Source organism: Diabrotica virgifera, chromosome 6 (assembly GCF_917563875.1).
Source record: "Diabrotica virgifera virgifera chromosome 6, PGI_DIABVI_V3a".
Classification (NCBI taxonomy): domain Eukaryota; kingdom Metazoa; phylum Arthropoda; class Insecta; order Coleoptera; family Chrysomelidae; genus Diabrotica; species Diabrotica virgifera.
The window spans coordinates 244,808,140-244,828,139 of NC_065448.1; the positions used below are offsets into that span (position 1 = coordinate 244,808,140).

General features: G+C 31.8%; 1 protein-coding gene across 1 annotated transcript in view; it reads right to left on the reverse strand.

The window, feature by feature from the left end:
- Window positions 1-20,000, reverse strand: part of LOC114336462 (cAMP and cAMP-inhibited cGMP 3',5'-cyclic phosphodiesterase 10A-like) — an 87,473-nt gene that overhangs the window by 18,446 nt on the left and 49,027 nt on the right. The window contains exons 4-9 of the mRNA XM_050655024.1: window positions 17,612-17,924; window positions 16,589-16,722; window positions 15,869-15,984; window positions 12,508-12,745; window positions 10,928-11,083; window positions 3,249-3,507 (exon numbers count right to left, since the gene is read on the reverse strand). Coding sequence (XP_050510981.1) covers window positions 3,249-3,507; window positions 10,928-11,083; window positions 12,508-12,745; window positions 15,869-15,984; window positions 16,589-16,722; window positions 17,612-17,924 — 1,216 coding nt within the window. The remainder of the gene's footprint in view (window positions 1-3,248; window positions 3,508-10,927; window positions 11,084-12,507; window positions 12,746-15,868; window positions 15,985-16,588; window positions 16,723-17,611; window positions 17,925-20,000) is intronic.

A 20,000-nucleotide genomic window follows, 5' to 3' on the forward strand; every position in this document is an offset into this window, starting at 1 on the left:
GGGTTTTCCCAACAAAATCTCGAATTTTCAAATAAATTTTTTGGGCCAGTAATTATTTATAAATAATTATATAACTTGGTGAAATAAAAGCTTTCTTGGTATAGATTATAAATTCAGAAGCCGGTTAAAATGAAACAAATATTTTAGCAACAATTCAATTGTTAATTAACAATTTACAGTCGCAATAACAACCAAAATAATCAAGAGACATTGATCAAACTTAGAAAGATTATAAAGGTGTGATGCCTATTTAATATTTTGTCGACAAAATATAAATTTTTAATTTTTTTGCATAATCTTTAAATGTTTAAAAAAAATTGTTATAATCAAATTAACATTTCTTAGAAATTGTTTATTATATTCTAATTTTAAAAAATACTTAAAATGCGTATTTCATAGGTCTTGAAAATGAATGCTTTAAAAAATTTTTCCAACCATTTGCAAAAAAGTTAGGAAATAGCAAAATAAATATACGATATCTCCATTGTTTATAATTTGTTTTAATTGTTTCAAAGCTTAAAAGTGAGTCTATGGTACAATCTAATTACTCACAAAGAATGTCAAAAATTAGTTCAATGGATATATTTTAATCTAAGATTAAAAATACTTTTTTTTGTAATTTTTAGCGCGAAAGTAGGCTTGATACAGAGCCGGAGATAAAATGTTCACTCGAAGCGACTGACATGCTTAAACTCGCGCGAGTTGTGTATGTGGGTGGGTAGCTACGGTACTGTATTATTCTACTTTCGCGCGTGTAAATTACAAAAAAATATATTTATAATCTTTAATTAAAATATAACCATTAAGCTGATAATCGATATTGTTTTATAAATAATTAGCTTGTACTTTAAACTCACTTCTACGCTTTGAAAGAATTAAAAAAAATTATTAACACCGTAGTAATCGTATGTTTACTTTGCTGTTTCATAACTTTTTTGCAAATGGTTGCAAAAAAGTTTTAAAGCATTCATTTTCAAGATGTTTAAAATGCGCATTTTAGCTATTTTTTAAAATTATAATATAATAAAAACTTTCTGAGAAACGTTAATTTGTTTATAACTATTTTTTTAAACATTTAAAGATTATGCAAAAAAATAAAAAATTTATATTTTGTCCACAAAATGTTAAATAGGCATCTCATCTTTATAAGATTTCAAAGTTTGCTCAGTGCATCATAATTATTTTGGGTATTATTGCGACCGTAAATTATTAATTAACAATTGAATTGTTGCTAAAATATTCGTTTAATTTTTACCAACTTCTGGAACTATAATCTAAATCAAGAAGGCTTTTAAGTCACCAAATTATTTAATTATTGGTAAATAATTACTTATCTAAAACTTTATTTGAAAATTAAAGATTTTGTTGGGAAAACCCGCATTTTCCGAGGAAATTTTTTGTCGGATCAGATCGAGAAAATCACGTCTCTATGCAGAATTTAATCACGGTGAATTTTTATTTGAGTGCTTTTGTTGTAAAGTTAAAATCTTCGGAGTTCTAGAGCAATAATTGAAAAAAACACGATTTTCGTGCGCCATTTTGTTTATAAAAAAAGTAGCACACTATCTGAGGACTTTGCATACCTATATTATTAATATATAGGATCTTATAATTCGATTCCAGCAATAAAATTGCTGGTAAATAACTTTTCCCAAAAATGGCCTATTCTCCGGTAATCAGCCCAGACTATTTTGTTTTGGCAAAAAAATCGGGAAGATCAACCCCAACTTAAATGATATTGATCATTATCGCTTCACAAGTTAATACTTTACCTACTTATGTTGTGTTTATATGATCTGTAAATTTCATCGGTTCAAAGTGATCATTTTTGAAAAAAAATTGGTTTTGAAGTAAAATTTTCAAAATTGTTTATTTTGGAGAAAATGCATTTTTTCGACCAACTTTATTTTGAGCGTAACTTGTTATTTTTGATGCTAGAAATGTTTTTTTGTAAAACAAAAAAAATCTTTTTTTTTTAACCACTTAAAAAAGTTGTAATGAGTTTTCCCCAAAAAGTGCTTCATTTTTTGGTTATTTCAAGTTAAAATATTCGATTTGGAATTTGACGAATATGAACCTATTTTTCATTAGCTATAACTCTGCTTCTGCGAAGTATAGAGACCTAATGTATACACCATTTTTTTCACTTTTTTACAGGCTATATTTTTTTGAGAATATTTTTTTCGATAAAATACTTACTTTTTGAGTTATTTGCGAAAACCCGTCTAAAAACGTGGTTATTTTGTTGAAAAATGAACAAGTTCACTCGCAAATAACTCGAAAAGTATTGACTTGGTGAAAAAACTCTATAGAACAAAAGTTGCTTAGAATTAGTCAGTTTATCGATTTCTGGACTTATTTTGGACATATATTTTTTATAAGTATAAGTCACCCCCAGGGCAAAAGCACACGTCGGCACAATATCACTTTTTTTCTTTGACCTGCTAGCTAAGTATGCCAAATTTCATGTCAATCCAAGCGGTTCTTTAAAATTTAGAGCTTTTGCAATATTTTACCGTTAAAGAACGTACTATGAGATGATTATTGCAAAGAAATGACTTAATTTTCATAAAAGTAGTTTTAATCATTGCTATTCTACGTTTATTTCTATGTCTGGATCTAGTTGGTAAATTCAAATTTACCGCGCTGTAATGCTTACTTGTTTGTAATTGGTCTAACCTCGGGCAAGTTTACTCCACTGTTATGAAATTTTGACACTAATGATATTTATATGAAATTTTGACACTATTGGCATTTCATAGGTTAATTAATTAAATCGGCGATTTTTTGTATTTTCTGCGTTATTTCTTTAATTTTTAGATTTTTTGTTTGCTTTTATATAAAAATAGTTGTTTTTAGAACTCTTTAGCGACGTATTAGTATGTATAATAAGGCCGACATGATCAACCAAAAAAGATGTATTTGGTGATTTTTCTAGTGACTTTCTTGGGTGTGAATCTGTCTTTTTAGTTTACTCCTCCTGGTTTAAAAACAAAGTATAGAAGAAGCGAAACTAATCTGACTTGATAATGACTTTGCTGAAACGCCGTCAAAACTATGGGGCGTAAAAGCACAATTAACTAAGATGTGAAGTTTGAAGACACATTCGTTGAACCGTTTGCTTATGAATTCGTACCTGCCCGGATATCTGACGAGCTGGAGCAAAGCGAAACATGTAGTCTACTGGTACCAATTCGTATACAGAGGGTTTAACGAATTGTGCTCTTACCAAAATAAACTGTACTTACTATAAACTGATTCACATATATTTTTGGCAACCAGAAACGGTTTGCAATTGCCTGACAAATCAGAGCCTGTCATACAAATAGCTTTTACTAAAGTTCGATGTCGAGCATTGTCGATATCTAGCATATTGCCATTAAGAAGTTGTTGCAATTTCATTCGAAATTTAAAATAACTGGCCAAGTCTGTCGCTAGGATAGCATCTTTAAGTTCCTTTGACATTGTGTTGTAGTCTTCTTTCGTCATATTATAAATTTGTAAACCCTAGAAGCAAGAAATCATAAAAGTGAAAATGAAATGAAAATTTCAGTAAAGTAAATCTAATTTACAAAAAAAAAGAAACAATAAAATTTATAAATGAATATTGCAGGGTTCTTCGTGCTTCATATTTTAATTCTTTACGATAGGCAAGTTGACTATTTTATCATTAGGGGAGTGCAATTAGAACGAAAACGTGCATTGTTTCGGAAAAATTTAAACACGCTTATATTTTTCTAAAACTTTTTTCTAAATTTGGGAAGGGTCAACCATTCACTTTCCCCTGTCGTACGCCTCTGGTAGTAGCCAGAAACGATTATTTAACATAATTTAGTAGGATGTACAGTGCCTACACTTTCTGCCAAGTATCACACGGATATGTTAAATTATTTTAAAGTATTCTTTTTTAAATAATTTATTCTTTATTTAAAACTTTAATAACTATTTGTGTCCGGTACTAGAAAACTATTTGACATATTCTTATGGTACTTGGCAGAAAGTGTAGGTACTGTACACCGTACTAAATTATGTTTAATAATCGTTTGTGGTTAATACCAGAGGCGTACGACAGGGGAAAGTGAATGGTTGACCCTTCCCAAATTCTACGCCTCTGATGAAACTGCTATCTATACAAATAATATACCTACTCTTCATTCGTAACGATAAAGTCGTTAGTTTTCGAGATATTTGAAGTTAAAAATGAAAAGGCACACTTATTTTGATTAATGTATTATGCACCTTCGTTTTTAACTTCAAATATCTCGAAAAATAATGGCTTTATCGTTACGAATGAAGAGTATGTTTTTTACATAGAAAGTATTGGAGAATCAAAAAATTGCACTAAAATAGCAATTCCGCCAGTGGCGTAGAATTTGGGAGGGGTCAACCATTCACGTTCCCCCTCGTACGCCTCTGGTAGTAGCCAGAAACGTTTGTTTAACATAATTAAGTAGATTGTACAATACCAGCACGACTTACCAAATTTCGTGTTGTTGTCCCATGCCTGCCAGGAAATACTCAAAAATAAATAAAATAAAAGTTTAACTTTGACACCCTGTATTTCGGTTATTATCAACTTTCGTACTAAGGTAAGTTAGCTTAAATCGATCTATTTTAACCTCACGAATCTAAGGTTAAGCTGTGGCCCATTCTTTACCAAACACCCTGTATATTTAGAATATAATTATGTTGTATAATAAGGGGAGAAGAGAAAATAGTAAGACAAATATATGAAGCGAGAGATATGGGAAGAAAGAAGAGAGGAAGACCAAGAAAGACGTGGACAGAAGAAGTGATGGAAGCAGCCGACAAAAGGGGAATAAAATGGGAGAAAACAAATGCATTGGCCATGGATAGAAGGAAATGGAAAGAAATGTGGAAGAAAACGACGGAGAACCTAACTCCGTAATAACTCACACCGAAAGTTAGACGAGTTCTGGATTAAGTAAGTATAATAAGGGTGATAGTATGCAGCCCTGTCTACATACATATTTATTATTAGGTTAACTAGGTGGTTATGTATTCTCATATTTCCCATTTTACTTAATCTTTTTACTACGAAACGGAGCTGTATTGGTATACTGTCTCCCCCCCCCGCTTTTCTATTATCTGTTTAGTGTTCAATATCTGCTCACACGTCCCTTTTTTCCTTCGGCTATCTCCGGAAGTACAAATTTCATTTAGCCGGTTATTGGTTATGTTTATCGTCGGCCTCATATGAAAAGTGCCCGAGTCCCAAAATAAGCAAAACTGAGATTTTTGCTCCATCTGATTAATATTTATGGTACGCATGCATAACAAGACAAAAAAGTTGAAAAAAGTCAATAGATGTCGCTAGAATCACAAAAAAGAATTCTCCCAACTCCACGGCGTTGGGTGAATCATATGAAACTTGCCAAAGTCCATCATTTTCATTGAGGTTAGATGTACTTTTGCTGCGCTGCTGTGTTATATCTTCAAGAAAAGTATTATAAGCTAACATATCTTCATGGAAATAGTGTAAACTTATTGAAGATAAGTTCAATTTGATCATATTATAGTTTTTGTGTTAACTACATTTAAGTAGCATTATTATCCTTAAAACCCCACATTTGTTTTTCTTGTGGGACTAAAGCATTTTTCACAGTTTACTTTTGGCGACGTTTTATGGAGTTACGCATATTTCTTCATGATTTTCTTTATTAAATGTGCCTAACTCCAAAATTGTCCTTATTTCAAAAATGAAAGTTGCCTAACTCCATTTTTAAAGTAATAATATGTATTTTAAAAATATATCTATCTATATGAGAAGGCTGACGGACAATATTCTAAGTAACTGTGTCAAATAAGATAAAGTTTTAAGTCAAAATCATTCTTTAAATCAGTTTTTTCGTCTCCTGTAAAATTTGTTAGTTTAGACTTAGACACTTTTCATATGAGGCCGATGATATGTATGCCTAGTGGTTTTGTAATTGCTGCATACGGTTAGTGATTAGGTAAAAAGTAGGGATAAACAGTAAACTCGTCTGTGATTGCTAAAAGTGAGGCTGAAATAAAAATTAGTGTACCGTGTTAAGGGGGGCTTTTTAATGGGGTACAAAAAATCGTGTTTTTGCACTGATTTGTTAATAATTAACTACTCCCAACTTTTAGCAGTAATTATTGATTATGTATTTTAGAATATTTATTATTTCATATAGTCAATGGACCTCTAAATATGAAAAAACCGCGGATGGCTGCCATTTAAAGGGGTGCGTTTTTGAGCAAGAGGTGAATTAGTCCCTAGGCACAGGTCGAATTAGGGTGAGTTCTATGCACTTTTGGTCAAACACCTCTACAGGAAAATTGTTCCAGGTTAAATTTAATATCGAAATATCACATTCTAAAGTCACAAATATTTTTTTACAAAAATATATTCAAAAGAAAAACAAGAAAGAAACACGAAAGATAGCAATTTTGTTTTTGCCCCATAACTTTTTTCCATAGGGATATAGGTATAGGCATTGCTTCACAGAAAAAAAACTTCCATCCTTTCTCTTTAAAATGACGTTTAGAAGAAGTCTCTATGATCTACAGTTTCCAAAATACAATTTTTCAAATTTCGCCACTCACAGCTATTTTGGGCCATTTTCCTTGTTACTTCGGAAACATTGTTCTGTAACTTGTTTCTACGCAGATTTAGATATATGCAATGTTACATTTAATAGGAATAGAATTCAATTACCTTTAAAATGGTCTATTGTAGAAGAAGGCTGTATGACTATTTTTAAGCAAGATATAGTCCATTCTTTCACGGTTTTTGCTCTAAATTTTAAAGAACCGCTTGGATTGACATGAAATTTGGCATACGCATAGCTTACATGTCAAAGAAAAAAAGTGATATTGTGCCGACGTGTGCTTTTGCCCTGGGGGTGACTTTCACCCCCTCTTGGGGGTGAAAAAATATATGTCCAAAACAACTCCGGAAATGGGTAAACTGACTAATTTTAAGTAACTTTTGTTCTATAGAGCTTTTTCGCCAAGTCAACACTTTTCGAGTTATTTGCGAGTGAATATGTTCATTTTTCAACAAAATAACCACATTTTTAGACGGTTTTTCGCAAATAACTCAAAAAGTAAGTATTTTGTCGAAAAAACCGTTCTTAGCAAAAATATAGCCTATAAAACAGTAAAAAAATGGTGTACGCGTTAGGTCTCTGGATCTCGTAGAACCAAAGTTATAGCCAATGAAATATAGATTCATATTCACCAAATTTCAAATAGAATATTTCGACGTGAAATATCCAAAAAAAATTAAGCACTTTTTGGGGAAAACCCATTTTAACTTTTTTAAAGTGTTTAAAAAAAGCTTTATTTCTGTTTTTACGAAAAGTTTCTAGCATTAAATTTAAGCAAGTTGCGCTCAAAATAAAGTTGGTCCCTTTTGTTTTTGCAAAAAGAAATCGGGAAGACCACCCCCTAATTAGCAACTTAAATGAAATTAATCGTTGCCGCTCCATAAATTATTTTATTTATATTGTGTTTATATGATCTGTAAGTTTCATCGATTCAAAGTGTTTATTTTTGAAAAAATTTGGTTTCAAAGTAAAATTTTTAAAAATTTAAATTTTGAAAAATATGCTTTTTTTCAAAATAACTTAAAAATTGTTAGAGATACCAAAAGTCTCGAAATACAAAAAAAGTCAGATTTGCTTTTCTGAATATCACGTATTTTTTTGTTTTTCTGTTAGACAAAAATTGATCAAGATTTGGTGTTTCTAAATTTGCATACATTCGTGATCAGTGACTGGTTCAACCCCTTTTAACTACAGCCGTTTCAATAATAAGAACTTTGAACCGATGAAACTTACAGATCATATAAACAATATATACACGAGTCAAGAAACTTGTGAAGTCGTTACGATTAAGTTCATTTAAGATACTAATTAGGGGGTGATTTTCTCGATTTTTTAACCAAAACCAAAAGGGACTAACTTTATTTTGAGCGTAACTTGTTTAATTTTGATGCTAGAAATTTTTTTTATAAAACAAAAATGAAGCTTTTTTTAAACACTTTAAATAAGTTTAAATGAGTTTTCCCCGAAATGTGCTTCATTTTTGGTTATTTCACGTTAAAGTATTCCACTTGGAATTTGACGAATATGAACTTGTATTTCATTAGCTATAACTCTGCTTCTACTAAATAAGAAAACGTGATATATTCACTATTTTTTTAAATTTTTTATAGGCTATATTTTTGCTAAGAATGCTTTTTCGACAAAATACTTACAATTTGAGTTATTTGCGAAAAACCGTCTAAAAGCGTGGTTATTTTGTTGAAAAAATGAACATATTCACTGCCAAATAACTCGAAAAGTATTGACTTAGTGAAAAAACTCTATAGAACAAAGGTTACTTTAAATTAGCCAGTTTACCCATTTCCTGACTTTGTTTGGACGAATATTTTTTAACCCCCAAGAGGGGGTGAAAACCACCCCCAGGGCAAAAGCACATATCGGCACAATATCACTTTTTTTCTTTGACTTGTTAGCTGTGTGTATGCCAAATTTCATGTCAATCCAAGCGGTTCTTTAAAATTTAAAGGTTTTGCAATATTTTACCGTTAATGAATGGACTAATATGGTTTTTCAAAATTTTATACTTTTAATGATTTTTGATATATTTTACGATTATTTTTAAATTTCTCATTATAAATTTTTTATTGTATATTTAGGGTATATACATTGTGCAAAAAAAAAGAAAGCTTATATTCTTTACTTTAAAACGTTGTATTGTAAAAAATTCTAGGACTATTTTTAAACAAGATAAATATGCTTTTTCAAAATGTGACATACACACATGCAATAGGTTCCACTAAGTTAGAACCATATGGAAAACTTTTTTACTATTAACTTTATGAAAAAAAAAATTCTTTATATAACGCTCTGCATAGTCTAAAACCTAAGATGCAACCATCAGATTGATATAAAATTTTATCAATAGGTATGTTAAGAAATATTAATTTCGCTCAAGAGTAAAGTACCTTTATATTTCACAATATCGAAAAGTTTTATTAAGAAAGGTTTTGGAATTAAAAATTATGTTATAATATGCAATTATGTTTTTCTAATTGAAAAAAATAAGAAATTTTAATATTTTTCTCAAATTACGGATACCCTTGGATATCCTACGGATACCTTGTTTAAAAATAGTACTAGAATTTTTTTGAAATACACAATTTTAAAGTAAATAAAATAAGCTTTTTTTATTCCACAATGTATATACCTAAATGTACAAGAAAAAAATAATAATGAGAAATTTAAAAAATAATCATAAAAAATATTAAAAATCATTAAAAGTATAAAATCTTGAAAAAGCATAACTTGCTTATAGTCTGTTCGCTAAACTCAGACGCAACTTTCTAGATATTTTAGTCGGTAATTTTGCCAATTTTAGTAAAATTGGCAAAAAATAATTACTAAATAGTTAATAATCACTAAATAGTTAGTAATTTTGCCAATTTTTGCAAAATTGGCAAAAAACAAAAAAAAAATCAACTAAAATATCTAGCCAGTTGCGTCTGAGTTTAGCGAACCGACTATAACAATAGTCGTACAACCTTATACAATAGATCGTTTTAAAGGTAATTGACTTTTCTTTCTGGTAAATGTACCATTGCATATATGTACCTAGAAATGCGTAGAAAAAAGTTAAAGAACAATGTTTGCGAAATAATGGGGAAAATGGCCCAAAAATGATGTGAGCGGCGAACTTTGAAAAATCCTATTTCTGAAACTGTAAATCCTAGGGACTTCTACCAAACTTTAAAGTTTTACCTACCTTTACTACCTAGGTTATTTTAAAGAGAAAGAATGGAGGTTATTTTTCTCTGAAGCAATGCCTATACCCAGTGCTGTTTTTGTGACGGTACGTGCCGGTACGCCGTACCGGGACCTCTTAAGAAAAAAATTTAAAAAAACAACAAAATTATAGACAAATTAATTAATTTTTGCCTTGATCCCAAACAGCTTGAGGCTAAATTTAAAAAGTTTTCCCGGGGGTGGACCCCCTTTATGAACACTCCCCAGACCCCCCGGAACATTGCGTACCGGAACCTATATTGTTACAAAAACAGCACTGCCTATACCTATATCCCTGTGGAAAAAAGTTACGGGGTAAAAATCAAAATTGCTTTCTTTCGTGTTTTTTTTCTTGCTTTTCTTTTGAATATATTTTTGTAAAAAAATATTTTTGACTTTAAAAGGTGATATTTCGATAGTAAATTTAACCTGTAACAATTTTCCTGTAGACGTGTTTGTACCAAAAGTGCATAGAACTCACTCTAATTCACCCTGTGTATAGGGACTAATTCACCCCTATTTTAAAAACGCACCCATTTAGATAGTAGCACTAAGCGATTTTTTTCAAATTTAGAGGTCCTTTTACCATATCGAAGCTTAGTGTGAAAATCTCGTATCTCATTTTACAGAAAATTTTACATGAGTGAGTTTAAACTGATTTTCTGCCTACTATCTAACCCAAAATATATATGAAAAATGTATGTGTAATGATCAAAACGTACTCAGAATCAAAAATTTGTAAAGATAGTTTTTTGTTTTAAGTTAGAGTATGCAGAAATTCAGTTTAGTCTTTTTTGTAAAATTTTCTGTGAAATGAGATACGAGGTTTTCACACTAAGCTTTCGATATGAGACAATAAATCACGTTTACGTTGTAGTTCCTTTTAGCTCTCTAATTTTGAACATAATCAAATAAGCAGGGAGGCTTTCTTCCTAGATGTTTAAAATAACTAAAAAAGTAATCAGATAGGTACCTGGATTATTCAAAATCATGAGAAAAATCTTACTTCCCTGGACTATTTTCGAAAATAAATATACGAGATGTAACTTTGTGTCATTGGCTTTGTCTCACATTATTAATACATTTTTCTCTCATTAAAAAATACTTACATTTAGAATAGTCATCGCTACTCGATAATGGTAATTTTCCAAAATGGATTCGTCGTACAATTGTGCTAATGTGTCATCTGTTAATTGTAGGAAGTTATTGGTAAATCCTCCATGATCTAAGTCATGACAAAGTGCCGCTATTATAAGAGATTTAATCTGAAAAGTATAAAATAAAGAAAATTGAGCCAAACAAATAAATATCTTTCAAGTGGGGGTTTTGCGAAGCTGTTCATTAAGGAACATTCTCAAAAATTTACGACAGAGGGCCACCAGTAAAGAGCTACATGGAAGGTTCAGTCTCAAAGTTATTATAGACGGTTCCGGTAGATGTGTGTGTGTGTTGACGGAAACAATTATATAAAATAATATTAATTAAAACGCAAACAGTTGTCAATAATATACTTATTTATTTTTGGTAAAAAAGGTGTTTTGCTTATACATCTCGTAAGAGGGTTTGTTATTGTTTCGGCCCAGCAAGCGACCGATGCCTACTGGGGTGTGTAACCGACTGCCTGGCTGAAAGAAACCATAGACGCTAATATGTTTGTGTTTCTACCATCTGACCAGAAGGTCAATAAATTATTTAGATCTGGCGTTTAAAAGTTGAAGAGTTTCTGCAGTTTTAGGAAACGTTTTCGACTGCATGTCCAAAGTGAGTTATTGACATAAGGTCTGATAAGGTAATTAATTTATGGGGAATTCAGTTTGTTAAACTGAACACACCAAAAACATATGGTTAAGGATACATTTCGTTTCGTAAAACCTGCCCTTCTTAGCATCTGGTTTGCATATTACATGTGAATTTATATGACTCATATTATTTCGTTTTAAGAAAAAGTTATTAAAAAATAAGAAAATAAAATTAGCAAAAATAGTAATTAAAGCGTACCGCTATAAGACCTTTTAAAGAGGGTTAGGGCTAGAGAATATAATTTAGTATTTCTTCTTCGTCCTTGTCGGTCGTCAGATTCGGACATCGTGCCACTTTGAATTTTCAATCATTCTATCATTCAGCCTCAAAAGTCCACTGCTGAACATAGTTCTCCTCCCCTCGTTTCCAACCCCATCTATCCTGCGCCGCTCTCATCCAGTTTTTATATAGCTTTCTTAAGTCGTCAATCCATCTTGTAGGCGGTCGACCGACGCTTCTCTTATCTTCTCTTGGCCCCCATTCCAATAACCTCTTTGTCCATCGCCCATCTGTCATTCTGGTTATGTGTCCTACCCATCTCCACTTCAACCTGGCTGTCCTTTCGATGATGTCAGTCACCTTTGCTCTTCTGATTTCTTCGTTTCTGATTTTGTCTCGCAGAGTTATTCCTAACATTGACCGCTCCATTCTTCTCTGCGTGATTCTTAGTTTAGTCAAAGCGAGGTCTAAAGCCTTGGCTACCAAACCAAACCAAACTGAATTTTCAATAATTTCTTACAAACAGGTATAATAATTAAAAGTACAATAGATTAATTTCTACCTGTACCGGAAAATAAACCACACAACTCAAATACAAATGACTTTGTAATAAGCTTAAGATTAAGATTTTCTGAAATATCTAGATAACAACTACATAATATACAGTTACCTCAATTCCGTAAAATGTTTCTTTATTTCTCATCAGTATATTAAACATACAATGTGCCACATTAAAGGCATGTTCAAAATTGTGGTACGGATTGTTTCGGTAACACTTCTTAACAGTCAGAATAAACTCTAACATATTTTTAAAGTGAATTTCCTCTCTACCAACTACTTCTGTTATCATGTGCAAAACTAATTGAGGCATATCTGGAAATTCCTCTGGGGATACATACCATCTGAATCTAAAAGAATAGATAAAACATTTTAATACATGTAATAACAATATAATAGTAATAATCATCATCAGAGGTGCTACAGTTTTAGTTGAGCCTCAACCTTCATCTACTAATAATAATATTATAATTTATCTGTGCAAGTGGCAAATTTAGAGGCAAGAGGCCATACAGAAAATAAATCAAGAACACAAGAAATATATGGAAAGAATGACCAGAGAAAGAAGAGCAATAGACGAAGAAAATATTTGAAGAAAATCTTCAAAGCAACGATACATATAAGAGAAGCTTATAAATATTAAATATCTACGAAAATGGTTCAGGTTTGTGTCTTTTATTCGTATTGAATCTTGTGTCTATGAAAAGGTAAATTTATCAGGGGAAGTTTAGGTGTCACCAATTGATGCCAAAATGAGGAAAGTTGAGACGGTTAGGGTCAAAATGAGCAGAACAATGAATGCAGCGGAAGAAACCTATGGTGAGTTGAAACAGAGTGCAGAAGCAGTAGGGCTAGCAATAAATACAAATAAAACAAAACTACTCATACAAACCAGATCAAATAGACCGGCGCAACAACACTTTATTGACGATATAGAACATGTGAATAGATTCACGTACCTAGGAATGGATCTGGTAGCAAGCAATGAAGAAGAACCGGAAATAAATAGAAGGCTTATGCTGGCAAATAAAGCCTATTTCGTTATGGGCCACATATTCAAATAGCGAGACGTACACCGGAAAACAAAACTCCGGGTCTATAAAACAATAATCAGGCCCACAGTAAGTTATGACTGTGAAACATGGGTGGTGACACAGAAATCTGAAAATGCATTAGATGTGTTTGAAAGAAAAATATTACGTAGGATACTGGGCCTAATAAGTGAAAATAACAACTGGCGAATTATAGTCCAGGAACTGAAAATAAGTAGTGGATGGTCCAAGGATCAAAATCTATATGATGCCAAAAGGCGCTTTTACCATGGGGGTGGTTGCCACCCCATCTAGGGGGTGGAAATTTTTTATTATATTTTGACCGTAAAAGTTGATAAAAACATTCATTTTAAGCAAAAAATGTTGTATAGAAAAAAGTTTTTTAAACCAAATTCTCAAGAATTAAATAACCTACAATTTAATATTTAAACATTTTTTCGTATCTCTGATGTTAATCTTTCTATTCTGAAGAAAATGGCATTTTTTACAAAACTACAAAAATTCGTTATTCGTTTTTAACTCCAGTTTTTTAAAAACTAATCATTCTAAGCCAGTCATACTTCTGGAATCTATTAATAATGCATAAATAAAGAAGAATAGATAAGGCCAATGACTAAAAACATCGCTAATTTACATTATTATGCTTCCAATTGGAATTCTCCTTTTTTTTTCAAAAAAATGATAGTGATTTTTTAACCGTAGCTTTTTTATATTTATCCTAGAAACTTTGTTAAAAAAGAATTTTGTAGGTTTTTATAAGGTCTATAAGGATATTATTATTAAATTCTTTTAAAATCCTCAGTCGCAAAAAAGGTGACTTTGAAAGGGTTGGTAAAGGTGGTTTTTGCATGTTATTATAAGTTTTAATTGTCAATAATAGCTCACTCAATTTTTACTGTATAAAATTTTTTTTTCGCCGTTTTCTTGGGAATTAAATAATCTACAATTTTATATTTAAATATTTTTTCGTATCTCTGATGATAATCTTTCTATTATGAAGAAAAGTGCATTTTTTGCCAAATTACAAAAATTCGTTATTCGCTTTTAACTCCATTTTTTTAAAACTAATTATTATAAGCCGGTCAAGCCTCTAAAACCTATTAATAATACATAAATAAAGAAGACCAAATAAGGTCAATGGCTAATTTTAATTAGGGTGGTGAGTAGAGTGAAGTTTCCGATCACTTTTTCACTGAAAAAAATAGGGACTGACATTCTTTTTATTATAAGTCACTTAATTCTTGAGCTAGAGACTATTTTTTTTATTTCAGGAGATATATATATTTCTAATTACTTTAAATTAGTTTAAACAAGTTATCCTCGAAAAATGCATAGTTTTCTCGTCTTTTGACTTTGAAAATACAATATTTAGCATTTGAGGAAGAAGAGCTAACATATAATAAAGTATAGCTCGATTACTATTGGTCTTAAAGAAAATTTTAAAAAACCGTTTTGTTTATTTTTTTAAAGGTACATTTTTGTTAGGCAAAGTTTTTTTGATAAAACGAAAATTTTTGAGTTATTAGCAGAAAACTGATTAAAAACATTGATTTTTTCGCTATAAAACTAGGACTTTCGATAGCGAATAAATCGAAAACTATTAATTTTATCAAAAAAATGTATAGAACGTTTTTTGCTTAGAATGAATCTTTTAAACAACTTTGGCGGTCAACCACCACCATGGTTAAAGCGCCTTTCGGCCTCATATAGATTTTGATCCTTGGACTATCCACTACTTATTCTCATCTTCTCAAGAAAATCGATCCATTCTGTAAAAATTGCGAGGTTTTGTCCTATTTTAAGCTTCATTACATGGACTATTAGGTATAATAGAGAAATATACGAGCAATATAGCGAACCAACTCTAGCACAATACACTAAACTGCCAGAGATTACGGTGGGCAGGGCACGTGGTCCGCATGCATGAGAATAGAATCCCAGAAAATTGCTAAATGCAAGAATGCAGAGAAAAAGACCTGTTGGAAGACCTAAAAAGAGATGGGAAGACGAAGTCGATGAGGATGCCAGGAACTTCCTGGGAACGCGTTCATGGAAAAGAACAGCGGTAAATCGAAATGATTGGAGAAGCTTGTTGAAGGAGGCCAAGGCTCGATATGGGGTGTAGTGCCATTGGATGGATGGAAATGGTTAGGGCATGTTCAACGCTGAAATAGAAATCACCTAGAACTGACCAAAAGCGATGCGCTTCACATTCTTTGAATGAGTAGAAAACACCACAGACCAAGAGGAAGACACGTAAACAAGACATGTTTGTGAAAGGAAGGGAAAATGCAATTAGGGAAGCCAACCCCGCATAAAATAAATACAAAGAAAATGACAATAAAGTAGAATTAGCCGTAAGAGCGCCTTCGATTGAATGCTTTAAGTACAACTATTATTTCAATAATAAATTTTACATACTCGGTGAAGTTATAAGGTATTGTGACTGTATTTTTCTGAGTAAAACTTTCTATATCGTGACTGCAAGGTTTTAATTGTAGTTTCAATAGTTTCAAATTCGATTCGTTTATTTTGTCCTAAAAAAGTTTTAAATTATTATAGACTACACAATACAGTCGAAAGGCGCTGTACAATTAGAAAGGCCAATATACTATAAAATAAAAAAAATTCTAAATATTGATAGATAACAAAATGATCCGATGAATAAAGCCAAAACCAGAAACTAGTAAAATTGAAATAAATATGTATGTAAATGAAGCAAGATCTTTAGAAGTGGCCTTGAAAAAACAAATTCACATATCCTGGTCTTCTGTGACATATTTTTCTTCTATGAAGTTCTTCTATAAATTTAAAGAGCATCCTATTTTTTGTAGACATGTCTATAAGGGGTACAGAAGTACTTGAAAACATAGGTTTTAGCTAGTTGAATTTTCATTTTTATTTTAAGTATGGCTGCGAAATAATGCCAAGTTCAAGTGGCAAAAATACAAGTAGTGTAAAAATAAAAGAGCAATATGTAGGAGATTCATAATAATATGGTACAACCCTATTACCAAGACAATTTAGTAGCAGTCCAATTTTTTCAAGAATGCTGTATAAAAAGATTTAAAACGTGTAAAGCTAAATACAGTGGGCATTTTTGAAGTTGCAAAATATTATCTAAGCTTAGTAAGTACCTACCGTCTTAAACATTTTTTGATGAAGCCTTGTATAATGAAGTGCTAGAGCACAATATACAGAAAAGGTCTTAAATAGATTCTCATCAGATGGGGTAAAACACACACCATTAATCTTATTTACGACCTGTACCACACCTGAAAAAACAAATAAATAAATAAAACAAAATAAAGCTAATGAAAAGAAATAATACTTGTGTTGAATGGGTTGCATATGTGAGTTCATTTTAAATGAAGCAAAGAAACCCAGACTCACAATCATTTAATTTACTTCGACGACCGGTTTCGATTTCTACAATATACAGATCATCTTCAGGTCGGCGTTACAAGTGATTAAATGATGCCGTTACAAGTCATGATTTGTAAGTTCATAAGTAACATGTTTAAACGTCCAGATTATGCTAGTAGGATAGCTAAGTGAAGGACTGGGTGGGCGGACATGCTTCGTAGGTCAACGCGCGGACATGCTTCGCCTACCCAGTCCTTCACCTAGCTATCCTAATAGTATAATCTGGACGTTTAAACATGTTACTGATGAACTTACAAATCATCCCTTGTAAGGGCATCATTTAATCACTTGTAACGCCGACCTGAAGATGATCTGTATATTGTAGAGATCGAAACCGGTCGTCGAAGTAAATTAAATGATTGTGAGTAGGTTTGTGTTTCTTTACTTCATTTAAATAATACTTGGTATATCAAAAAAGGGAACAATGATTAACTCCACAGGGGATTACTCCCAGAAATTCAAAATCAGAATAGAAAAGGCTAGAGGAAATTTTAACAAAATGAGAAAAGTGATTTGCACAAGAGATTTGAAGTTGGAGCTAAGAGTTAGGTTGGCTAGGTGCTACGTTTTCTCGACTCTGTTTTATGGAATGGAAGCTTGGACCATAAAGTAGGAGTGGCTCGGAAAAATTGGAGGGAAAAGAGAATTAGAAAAAAATTGGAAGGAGTAATAAAATTGGACGCAGTACATCCAAAAGAGAGCTACCAAAACCTACAATCTTACTAACACTATACCTACCTAAGATATTGTCCACACTAACAATAGGCATACATAAAATAGACCTTGTAATAAAACCAGTCTTCTCTTCCACGTCAGTAAAAAATTTAGGGTCGTTATATGCGTCTCTAATGTTCACGGTTTCTCCACTACGAGCTACCAAACCAGCAATACTTCTATCTTTAGCTAGACGAACTTTTACGTTTTTCTTATGCATGGTAGTTTCACCGACCCCTACACCTTCTTCGAAAACTTCAGCAGCCAAATCTTCGGCTTCTTCGTCTATAATAAAAAAGGTTCCCCTTTCTGCTCCTAAAGTTGATTTGGCAAATTTCTAAAAATAATAAATACTTATAGAATACATTATTTTTTGAAAATTATAAGAAAATAAAAAGAGGATATATGCGACTGTAGTGAAAAATATCACTCTATACAGCTGTGAGGTATGGCAACTGAAAGAAATAACACATGGCAACGCTGAGAGCAACGGAAATGGAGTTTTGGAGAAAAGGAGCAGGATGCAGTGCCGTTTTATCCATTGGGCGCCCAGGGCCCGGGCCCGGAGGGGCCCGTAAGGACCCTTCCTTTTATTAATAACTAATAACAAATTAAAGTCCGCTAAATAATCGAGGACCATATTTTTTTAAATAGAGAAAAGACTACGAAATATCTGCGATTTCGATATGGTATGATTTTAAGAATGATAAATAAGAACTGTGACAACTTTTAAACCAAAGAGTGATTCCTTAGAAAATTGTAAAAAAATGTATGAAGCTGGAGACAAAGCTTATTATAGAAGATTAAATGAAAGCAACTCTTTGTTGCTTGTCAGAGTAAAACCCAATGGAGGCGAAGTGAAGTGTTAAAGCTGTTTATTGTTACCCGTGTAAATTATTTTCAATTGAAAAAAATAGTTTAACTGATTTTGGATATATTTTACCCACTGGAAATATTTGAACAGTTTACTCAAATCTCACGAAGAAAGTAAATTTCATCTGAACTCTATGGTTACATTAATAACAAGATCATCAGTTGGAGTTAGATGGATCATCAGTTAAATTGGAGTTATAGACGCTGGCTTGAAAGAGCAAGTAGAACGCGAAGCTGACTATTGAGTAAAGGTCCTAAGAAGAGTTGTTGTCACTATTAAATTACTTGCTTCTCAATGACTTCTCAAAACGCAGATTGAAAGACTGCATTATTGCCGAGGGCCAAAAGTTCCTGAAAACATCTATGTTTATTTTAATAAGTTACAGGGGTGAAAAAAAAAGAGAAAATTTTGTCTGATTTTTCATTTCAAATATTTTATTCAAAAGAAACCTTTTCTTTATTTTAAGGGACTTTCAATCCTCGGTAATAATGTAATCTTTTATTCTGCGTTTAAATTTTTCAAATATATTTATTAGTTTTCTCAGAATTCGGAAAAAATTATTGCATTTAAATAGCACTGGACCAAGATTTTACGCCTACCCCCTCATATTTGATTAAAAAAAAACAGAAATACTATTGATTTTTTTTAAATCAATGAAAGGGGGGTCGTGAGTAGCAACGACGACGTCGACATGGGGGGGGGGGGTCGTTTCTAAACGACGTATTACGACGGAGGGGGGGGGGTATTAAAAAGTTCAAATTTTTTACGACGTAGTTTATGGATGCTCCCTGATTTTGTATTGTTGGTGGTTGGGAGATCCGCTGTTTGTAATGTAAGAGTAGTATCATATATGCTCTATACTCCAGAACATATAGAAAGCAGATTGGTGATTAGCTCACTTCGTTTGACATATTTAAAATTTATTTGATGTCACTGTATACCTAATAATAAATTTATACTTGGAAAATGTTATTCTCAAGTTTTAATTTATGATTCTCACAGTAGTTCACTAGATATATAATGTAAAAGGTACTTTACCGTTTTCCAGAGCAAAATCAAGTTTACTTTTAATTGTGCTGATAGCAATTCTGTATGCAATCTTTACTTATTGTGTTCATAAATTAAATTTTATTTACCAAGGTATGACTCACTCCTAACGGTCGTGAATTGTGTCATCGTTAAATTTATTGCAAGGAAGTTTTTTATATTTAAGATTTCAATAATAAAAAGAAAAGTACAGGAGAAGTATAGGAAGAATATTACAGGAATGGAAGAGGTCTAAGTCCAGCAGTGGGCGAACATAGGTTGAAGAAGAAGACTCCGAAGATAAAGTAGATAATGCCTATTTTGATGATGTACAAGGACCAGGTAAGATTCTTTGACACGTTGAAATGATAGAATTCATCAATAGTTTTTAAACAAGCTGCACTGATATTACCATTTGTGAGAAGAATTGAATGAATTGAATGTCAAAAAAAGATGGAGAAAGTACTTTGACAGCTTATTAAATGAAGAATTTGACAGACAGCCTGTGGAGTC